The sequence below is a fragment of the Leopardus geoffroyi genome, chromosome C3 (assembly GCF_018350155.1).
Source record: "Leopardus geoffroyi isolate Oge1 chromosome C3, O.geoffroyi_Oge1_pat1.0, whole genome shotgun sequence".
Lineage (NCBI taxonomy): Eukaryota > Metazoa > Chordata > Mammalia > Carnivora > Felidae > Leopardus > Leopardus geoffroyi.
The window spans coordinates 57,184,732-57,194,304 of record NC_059338.1 but is presented as its reverse complement, the minus strand read 5'-3'; the positions used below and the strand labels follow the sequence as shown (position 1 = coordinate 57,194,304).

Sequence of the window (9,573 nt, the reverse complement as noted above, 5' to 3'; positions counted from 1 at the left end):
CGTGAAAGGTGGTAGAAAGGTCAAATAGAATCAAGGTGGGGACAGAGAACTTTCCTACAAAATAACCTCCTAGATCTCATCAAATGCTCGGGACACTATTTCTTGTCTCACTTAACGACTATAGTTAGTAGATTGCTGGTATATTACTTGGATAAGCAAACAAATATACTTTCAGAAGAAATAATAGCAAAGCAGAAATCAAACATTCAAGACAAGTTTTTGATTATTCTCTTTATTTCACTTAGGACACTCAGTGGATATTAACTGGGTTGCTTAAAAGTCATTTCAATTAGGTGTCTCTTTAGTCCTTCTTCAATTATTTTGAGTGTTCTAGTCTCAAATACATTCCTTTCTTCTACAAATTTCTGAAAGAGATGAATACCTCCACCTACACCAAAATAATGTGCTTTGCTGGCCAAAAGCACCCGTCCGTTTTTATCTAATAATCTGAGGAATGTCTGGTGCAAAGAACCATAGTAATCTGGGTTGTAAATGGTTTCTGAGGTAAGAATGAGATCATATTTTTCAAAGAATTCTTCACTACTTAGTACAAGCTTACAAAACTCAGACCACTCCCCTGAAAAGAACCGGCATTTACATAATTCTTGTGCTACTTTGGATTTCCTGCATCTTTTCACATCTGGTTCGCTGACATCATTTCCTTCTTCTTCCAAAGTAGAGTTAGCCACTACATTAGGTAAGGTTACTTCATCAATCACCATACTGTTGTAATCTTGAAAATGAATTTCTTTGGCCCCTCCCTTGAATGCACTTATACCCAGCAACCCTGCTCCACAGCCAAGATCCAACACTTTTTTCCCAGCAAATTTCACTTGGGCCTTTTTGCAATAAGCCAGCAGGTCAAAGGTACATTCCCAGATTTTTAAGCCTCCTTCATAAACACCTGTAATCAGATCAGAGTGAGAAGAACAACTTTGCGAAACTATGTTTTCTCCAGGGCAGTTCTCTCTCAACAAGACGGTTTTCACTACCGATACATTAACATGGGGGAGACCTGGTAACCTCTCTATGACTTTATTTTCTAACACTTTCTTGAAATCTTCGGGCATAGCATGCTCTTTGGCAACTCTCATGCAGGGATGTTTTTCACATGGCTCTAAGTTACTTGAACTGTTAGCTGCGCTGAGTGAGTTCTCTGTGTCTTGAAAGGGAGCTGCATTTCCCACTGGCTTATGTTCCAACACATGATCCTGAGGCAAGTCAAACTGTTCGGTAGAACATTTTTTGTCCCTATCTTTTTTACTTTCTGAGACTGAAGACTCTTTGGAGGAATCCAGGGCCAAAACTCCATGTCCAACGCGTGTTAATTCATTTTCCAGATTGTTTTCTATAGTGAAATTAAATTGAAAAGTCATTCTCTCACTAAATGTACACAATCCTTAAATTCAAAGGAAGATTCTTCAGCTTCTGGATAGAACTGATGACACATACATAAACCTGCCTCAATTATTCAATTAGTTTTGCTGTGGGTTAAGTTTTCTTTAGCTGCTTATACACAGTTACAAATATTTAGAAATGTTTCCAAATGACTTCTTAGAGATCTCTGCTCTTCTTTTGAATTAGGTCTGCAGAAAAAAAAATTAAAAAGTAAAATGAGGAGTGCCTGGCTGGCTCAGTCCATACAGCACGTGACTCTTGACATTGGGGTGTTGGGTTCAAGCCACACATTGAGCTTGCTCACTTTAAAATGAACAAACAAAAAGACTAAGAAAAGGTAAAATGCCATATTTCGCTAAAATTTAACATTAAACAGCCCCCGCTGTAAAAGCTGTGAACGGTGAGGGAGATAAAATGATTTGGAAACACAGGGGTGCCCGGATGGCTCAGTGGTTAAGCATCCAACTTCAGCTCAGGTCATGATTTCACCATGCCTGACATCGAGCCCGGTGTGAGGCTCTGTGCTGACAGCTGGGAGCCTGAAGCCTACTTCGGATTCTGTGTCTCCCTCTCTCTCTGCCCCTCCGCGGCTCGCATGCTCTCTCATAAATGAATGAATGAATGAATAAATAAATAAATAAATATTTAAAAAGGTTTGAAAACACAGACACACACCCTTCAGGGTCCAAAAAATGGAGAAGAGAATACACTGTAAAAACTAAAGGACAACAGATCAACAACTAGGGGGAAAAAAAAAGTCCAAAATTCTCGGGCAGGAAATGACACGCCTGATTGAGTCTTCCACTTAATCATGACCTTGCCCAAACATGTTTACCTCCTAAACCGCCAGAATCTCTTCACTTCAGTCTGTAACTGTTTCAAGTAACAGGTCTTCAAGATTTGATTTTGGCAAATGAGCATCCTTTATAAGAACACGCACAGGGAGGCTCTGGTGTGTGTCAATTCCCCCAAATGACCCCCGCCTACAAACATTTAGCAAGGACCAGCAGCCCTGGGTGTACGGGAGTAGGAGAATTTTGGAGTACTTAGTAAAGATTCGTTTGGTGGTAGAAAAACACAAAGTAAGGGCACTGACCGGAGAGGCCCCTCGAAAGTGGAAGCAATGTACTGAGCCCCCTCACGGTATCTACCGCGCTGGGTACTTTATACACCATCAGCTTCAATTTGCACAACTCCGGCAGGCGGGGTCTCTGTCCCCCTTAACACAAAATGTACAAAGTCGGGCTGCCCCGCGAAGCGGGTAAAAAGGTGCCTGTTTCGACCCCACCGCGCCCTGGGGCTTGGATTCATTTCGGGCTGCAGGGCCCACGGCCACCCCGGCCGCAGGTGCGCTGTCTCCACGCCCCCGGGGGACAGACGCGAGCAAATCTGGGGGCTTCCGCCCTCACCTCCCCAAAGCGCCTCAGTGCAACGTTTCCGGCACCGCAGCCCTGAGAACGCTCGCCGCCCAGGAAGGGCCCAGCTCGCGGCGCAGACCCTCGGGACCGAGAGCGGGCACCTGTGAGTCGAGTCCTCCGCGGGCCAGACAAGCCCGGCTCTGTTCCCGGCCGGGCGCGGCCCAATCTCACCGCGGAACGGCAGCAACCCGCCTCCTCTCTATGGTCCTGGTGCCGGCGGAGAGCTCGCAAGGCCCGCCGGGACGGCGGCGGTTTCCGGTCTTGGCGTTGGCGGGACGGGTTTGAAGGCGTGTTCCTTGGGCGAAAGATGTCGCAGGAACGCGCGGTCGCGGCGAACGCCGTCCGGCTGGAAGAGTTAAGTAGCTGGTCGCAGGAGCTATGCCGCCGGGAACTGCCGTCTGTCCTGCCCCGGCTCCTTATATCCTTTGTCACCTCCACCTGGAATGGGATGTGGGGCAGCCCTTCCAGCCTTTCTCCGGCCTCGTCACGTTAGCCGCCGGGCCGTGTTGTGTTCCTGCGGCCTGAACCCTCTCCTTTCCTCGTCGATTGGAGGGATGAGTGAAGGAGGGGGAGCCCAGGGGACCGGGGCTGCCCAGGCCGAAGGCACGCCTCCTTCCGGCACTGGAAGGGCTCGCAGTGGACCCAATGATTTTGGCAGTGGATGTGGCGGCTTTTTTTCCGGGCGTTTGTGCCTTTGGGTTTTTCTGTGCTCGTCACGTGTAATTAAATGTCAATACCTTTCCTTGGGGTAACGGGGGGCGGGGGGGAGGGCAAGTGCTCAGACCTGAGCTGTAAGGTGAGCGCTGACTCCCTAAGAGGTAGATACTCTGACCTCCTGTCTCTCGAATGGATGGGGCATCGGAATGCCTTTCCCAGTATTAGGAGAATTAAAAGATGTAGTTCTGCCATGGTGCAGAGTTCCAGTCATTAAAAATGTTACTCTTCTCATAACTCTGTTCCATTGTTGCTGGTTAGGAGTTGCTTCCTTTTGTAATTGGCTTTCATCTGCCGGGTTCGAATTAGTTAATGCCTCCCTTGTGCAGGTGCGTACTGTTTTGTAGTCGTCCTGCGGTTGTAAATGGCGCCTGGAATCCTATCCCTCCGTGTTGAAAGGTAATCTTTTTTTTTTTTTTTTTTTTAACATCTTTGAGCTCACCTTCAACATAAAGCCACACTGAAAAGAAAAAAAGGGGCTTCGCTTTAGAGAGTCTCAATTTTTTACAACTAAAGCCAAATGTAATGTATTACCGTTACGCAGAAGTCATTCACATAGGCAGTGGCAAAATCCCACTTAGGTGCCAGAGATCTTTCTTAGTCATTGTGCATTGCCATCCTCAAGGATGTTGACTTGGGAAATATAGCCATCCTCCCACCCCAGAACATCTGGGCACATAACACATACCCCGCCAGGGTGTTATGCTTTGGGGGAACAAAGATAAGGAACACGGCTCCTCTTTTCCCCCTCAGGTTTATGGATGACATCAGTAATTGAAAGTCAACATTCCCACTTGGTTTTGCATCTCAAACTTAATGTTCGAAAGAACCTAAACCTGTTTGTTCTTCCCCCAGTTTTCAACACTTCTTTTTTTTTTATTAAATTTTTTTTTAATGTTTGTTTATTTTTGAGACAGAGAGAGACATAGCATGAATGGGGAGGGTCAGAGAGAGAGGGAGACACAGAATCTGAAGCAGGCTCCGGGCTCCGAGCTGTCAGCACAGAGCCTGATGCAGGGCTTGAACTCATGGACCGTGAGATCATGACCTGAGCCGAAGTCGGATGCTCAACCGACTGAGCCACCCAGGCGCCCCAGTTTTTAACACTTTTCAACAAATGAAAGTTAAGTTTTTAATCTATAGTCCCATCACCCAAACCTAACTGTTTTCATGTTTTGCGTTTGACATTTATTTTCCAGTCTTTACTTGCATGTCCAGGTAAGCATAACTTATGTTTAATTTTGGAAGAGGCTAGAACCTTTTGGACCTTTGCTGAAATTTTTCCATAAAACAAATCCAACCCTACCGAACTAAAATGAGTTAGGGGGTGCCTGGGTGGCTCAGTCGGTGGAGCATCCGACTCTTGGTTCCAGCTGGAGTCATGATCTTGTGGTTTGTGCATTTGAACCCCACCTCTGGCTCTGCGCTCACAGTGCCTGCTTGGATTCTCTGTCTCCCTCTCTCTCTGTCCCTCCCCTGCTCGCTCTATATCACTCAAAGCAAACGTTGAAGCAAGAAAGATTTAAAATGAGTTATGCCTCATTTTGATTGCTGCCGTAAAATACATATATGCAAAATAAGGTGTCAGAAGAATCCATTCTTGTATTAGTGTGATGGGATTATACTTTATTCATTTTTCTTGCTGACATATTCTTTAATTATTATTACGCAGTAAAACATTTCCAACAATTCTTGAGGGTTATAGGTGTACAGTTCATAATGCGATTATTGTTAACTTTTGTAATGAACATAGAGTAATTTTTGGTCACTTATTTGTAAGCATCTGCTGTGTGCAAAAGAATCTCAGACTGATCAGGTTGGTAAGATAGGTCCACAAGTAATATGAAAAGAAGGTAGAACGTGTTGAGTGGCTTTAGATAGGTGCAAATAAAGTACTGGAGAGGTGCTCAGGAGAAGAAATTTCTTTCCTGTGTTAGAAACCAGAAGCCTATGGATTAGTATTGTTCCTCATCTGTCAAAGGTTTGTTGACTACACGTAGTTGGAAAAGACAGTTTTATCCCTGAGCAATTTTGAAGATATTTCCTTGGGTATATTCATTATATTGTAGTTTATTTACCTAATAACATTACATTTTTAAAAGCAAAATTAGGGGCGCCTGGGTGGCTCAGTCGGTTGAGCGCCCGACTTCGGCTTAGGTCACGATCTCGCGGTCTGTGAGTTCGAGCCCCGCGTTGGGCTCTGTGCCGACTGCTCAGAGCCTGGAGCCTGTTTCAGATTCTGTGTCTCCTTCTCTCTCTGACCCTCCCCCGTTCATGCTCTGTCTCTCTCTGTCTCAAAAATAAAATAAAAACGTTAAAAAAAAATTTAAAAAAAAAAGGCAAAATTAAGCCAGTCTAATTTCAGTTTGAGTCTAATTTCAATTTCTTACTAATCATTGCTTAAACTTCAAGAAGGCTACTTTTTAGATTGATTCTTAGTAGTGAATATTCTATTACTGTGATACTCGTATCTTCCTTAATTTTTTTACTCTATGTATCAGCATTCTGACAATTGGATCGAGCATATTCGTAAGTAAAATTATCTTAATTGTTTGATTTCCTTGATGTCATTAAGGTCTGAGTCGTATGTATCTCAATAACAGTTTCATATTCCCTTCAAATGTCGTCTTCTTGTAGTGCCCCAGCCTCTGTAAATTTCAGTTACTTAAAATGACCAATTCCTTCAAATTATTTAAATTCTATTTTGGGTGGATACCAAATCTATTGATAATGCACATGTAAGAAGCACGTTGTAAATTTTAAATGTTAGTTGTGACACTGTTCAGACTTATATAAAACATAATTTGCGGTCTGCTTTCAGGGTGACTTTCTCATCTTCATCTCTGTTCTTAATCTTAGTTGGCTTATTTACTTATTTAGCTGGGAGAAGGGATGAATTAAAGTCTAGACTCCACAGTTTACTCATATATTTTGAGTTAGCTTATTTACATTTCACTTGGTTGTGGAATATTTATAATTTTCAATCTATGTAGCCTGTTGGGTTTAATTTTTTAAAGTAATAATTACTTTTTATCCTGAGTGTAAGAGTTATTCATTGTAGAAAATTTGAAACATGCATAAAAACAGAAAAGATAATGGAACACCCATTAATTTGAAGTGGTCAATAAGATTTTGGTATAGAACGTTCTCATCTTGGTTCTGTATATTCTTCCCAGGCTATCTATTATTCATGTTTATATGTATTAAGATTGGGATTATACCATTTTGGAAACTTTTCACTTAACCTTAAAGTATTGTGAATTTTTTTTTATGGTTTCAAATGATCTCTAATAATAATTTTATTTATTTATTTTTAATAATTTAATGATACCAAATCCTATTCAGTAGATGTACGCACATCCATTAAGTGGTCCTCAGTGGCTGGACATATAGGGTTTTTTTTTGTTTTTTTGAGTTTTTGTTTTTGTGTTATTATTTCAGCTACTTAATAGTTTCTCTACATAGAATGTGGCATTTTGGAACTGTACAACGTTCTGGTACTTACAGATTCTTGGATTTGGGAAAGGAGCAGTGATCTTTGTTGGCTGATACAACTTAATTTTCTTACAAAATACGTTGCTATTTCACTTTATAGAAATTCTAAAAATTATCGTGGAAATGTTTTTACCTCATATGAACCACCTGACATTGGAACAGACTTTCTTCTCACAAGTGTTGCCAAAGGTATAGTACTATTATTATTTTAATCAATGTACATGTTATAAAGGCTGTTTATATCTAGCCTCAATTTTAGATAATTTATTCTTAACTGTGGCTCCATTTTTCCAAATGTATCACACATATTTGAAATACAAATAAGGTAGTAAGAAATAGATCTCATGTGAGAACATGGTGTTAGGGTGATCATTAGGTGATTAAAAACTTCTATTTTCAAATAGTATAGGTCTTTCATTAATTGAATTTATATTATTTGTAGCTACTTTAAACACTCTTGTATTTTAAAGCTATTCAGTGAGGCCTTCCCCGAGTATCCCTGGAAATGGCATACTCAATTTATGAAAACAACGAGCAGAATATATCTGAGGAGGCATTAGAGGGAGAAACTGTGGTGCTCACGTTGGTTCCAATTAATGAGGAACCTAAGGAAGAACATCAAATGGAGCCAAGTGTTTCTTCAACCTCAGAAGTTGGCATGGAGGTGCCTGGGACAAACGATAAAGTTTGTCATCCTCAAATGAGTGAACAATTCAAGCCTTATCCAAAACATAGCTGTTGTAATACATCGATCCTTCCCTTGCCAACCAGTTTGTCTCCGGTTAATAAAGTATGTTGGGACACATTGCGGAGCTGGTGCCAACAATTTAACTTGAGGACCGATGGCCGGAAAATGGATGTTGATCTGAGGCTCCAAAAACACGCTTACTCTGAAATAAACGAGAATATTCCTAAAATATCACGAGGCCAGATTGCAGTTGTGTTCGACAGAATGCAAGATAGCCTACATTGCCTGCATGTACCTTGGTTTGTTTATTCATTCACATATTAAAAGTCATCTTGGGTGCTTCCAACTTTGGGCAATTATGAATGAAGCTGCTTTATTGTGTGCAGGTCAAAAAAAAATAAAAAAATAAAGCTATTCTGTGAAAATTTGGGGATGAATGATGAAGTTAGCTAAGTATCTTCTCTGTAGACTTTATTAATAATTGTTAAATTTTATTGCCTAGAAAAATGGAGCCAAATTTTATTCAGGAAGGCTTAGAATAACCAAGAGAAAACACTAAGTTCACCATCTACATTATTACCTTTTAGATATAGATATAGATATAGATATAGTTATAGATATAGATATAGTGTACTTTTTCTTTGAAAAGCACAGGCAATTTTCTTTTTTTTTAACTTAGGAAATTAAAGGTATTTTGGTTCCAAAATTAAACATTTTTTGAATGGTACCTTATCTCTTATTAGAATGGTTTTCTAAATTTACCTTTGAAGCAGATAATCATCAAAATTCCTGTTACTCATATTCACTTGATCGTTCTCTATCTAAAAGTTTCTTAGAATTTGTTCTTGGCCACCAGAAAAAGATCCAGCTGTTATATAGATTAAAATAAGGATGTTGAGTGTTAACTTGCCTTTGGGAAATAACATCCTCTTTAATTACATTGTGTTGTTATTCTTGCAATGTTTAGACCATTTAAATTGTGAGTATTAAGATCTTAGGATAGCTAACTTCTCACAGACCAAAAAACTTAGTTCTGAGGTCACGTACTGTAGCCCTAACGCAGGAATGGTATTTTGAGTCGCTCAAAAAGAGGAACTGCTTAGAACACAAGCGAACAAGTAGTTCACCAGTTCATCATCACTAGCAGAAAATACCCTTGTAAATACCCACATGAGTGTTGATTGGTTAAGACCATCAACTTTTACCATGTAGAGGAACACTTACCTTTAATGGATGTTATTAAATAGATTCAAACCACAGAAATGGAAAGCAAATAAATTTCTGTCTGAGGCTTTTTTAGAGAGATTATATCATATGAATACTTTATATATATAAAAACATATATTTTTACTTTAATAAGTGCAGTTGTTAAGCTAGATAATATCCCATGGCTGTTAGTAGTGAAAAATTGCCTGTCATTTTTTTCACTTTAAAAAATGTCTGTCCCTTTCTTGTGTTTTCTGTTACTCCTATTTATAATGTGCTTTGTTTTCACAGACTGTGAAATCATTTGATGACATGATATACGAGTTAACCAGTCAAGCCAGAGGACTGTCAAGCCATAATTTAGAAATCCAGACCACTCTGAGGAATATTTTACAAGTATGTCAAATATATTAGAAAGGGTATAGAGGAGGAGCTTAAACAGTGTAAGAATTTTTGTACTGATATTAATTAAGTGATATATCCTTTGTGTAGTGGTCCAGTGCTGGAATTAAACTTATAGAATTAAAGATACGAATGCAAAAAAATAAATTTTGAATTTTTTAATACAGTTTCATGCTGAGTAAACATCAAACGTGTATAAGACAGCAAATAATCAAGATAGCATGTCCTACCTATAATTTCCAAGTGTATATG

At 40.2% G+C, this 9,573-nt stretch overlaps 2 protein-coding genes across 6 annotated transcripts in view; one reads left to right on the top strand and one right to left on the bottom strand.

The window, feature by feature from the left end:
- Positions 1-212: 212 nt before the first annotated feature.
- On the bottom strand, positions 213-3,029 carry METTL18 (methyltransferase like 18). 3 transcript variants are annotated; one of them, XM_045452988.1, is made up of 2 exons: positions 2,808-3,029; positions 213-1,586 (listed from the first exon to the last, which is right to left on the bottom strand). In XM_045452988.1, exon 2 carries the CDS (start codon positions 1,374-1,376, stop codon positions 261-263), a length of 1,116 nt encoding a protein of 371 aa, XP_045308944.1. In that variant the 5' UTR covers positions 1,377-1,586; positions 2,808-3,029; the 3' UTR covers positions 213-260. The 3 variants fall into 3 exon arrangements, with proteins under 3 accessions (XP_045308944.1, XP_045308942.1, XP_045308943.1); XM_045452986.1 differs by having other exon boundaries at positions 2,918-3,029; XM_045452987.1 differs by lacking the exon at positions 2,808-3,029 and adding an exon at positions 2,495-2,792.
- A 75-nt stretch (positions 3,030-3,104) lies between these two features.
- The window catches only part of CC3H1orf112 (chromosome C3 C1orf112 homolog), a 45,112-nt gene continuing 38,643 nt past the window's right edge, over positions 3,105-9,573 (top strand). Inside the window, exons 1-5 of one of the 3 annotated variants that reach the window (XM_045452970.1) lie at positions 3,105-3,170; positions 3,860-3,929; positions 6,032-6,059; positions 7,126-7,214; positions 9,211-9,315. In XM_045452970.1, the coding sequence (XP_045308926.1) occupies positions 7,149-7,214; positions 9,211-9,315 (171 nt within the window). In that variant the 5' untranslated portion in view covers positions 3,105-3,170; positions 3,860-3,929; positions 6,032-6,059; positions 7,126-7,148. Of the gene's footprint in view, positions 3,235-3,859; positions 3,930-6,019; positions 6,060-7,125; positions 7,215-9,210; positions 9,316-9,573 lie in introns of all 3 variants that reach the window. The other 2 variants (XM_045452971.1, XM_045452969.1) reach the window with 2 other exon arrangements.

Bases quoted from the DNA above. Each gene is read 5' to 3' on its own strand.
- METTL18 (XM_045452988.1), bottom strand. From the start codon at position 1,376: ATGACTTTTCAATTTAATTTCACTATAGAAAACAATCTGGAAAATGAA.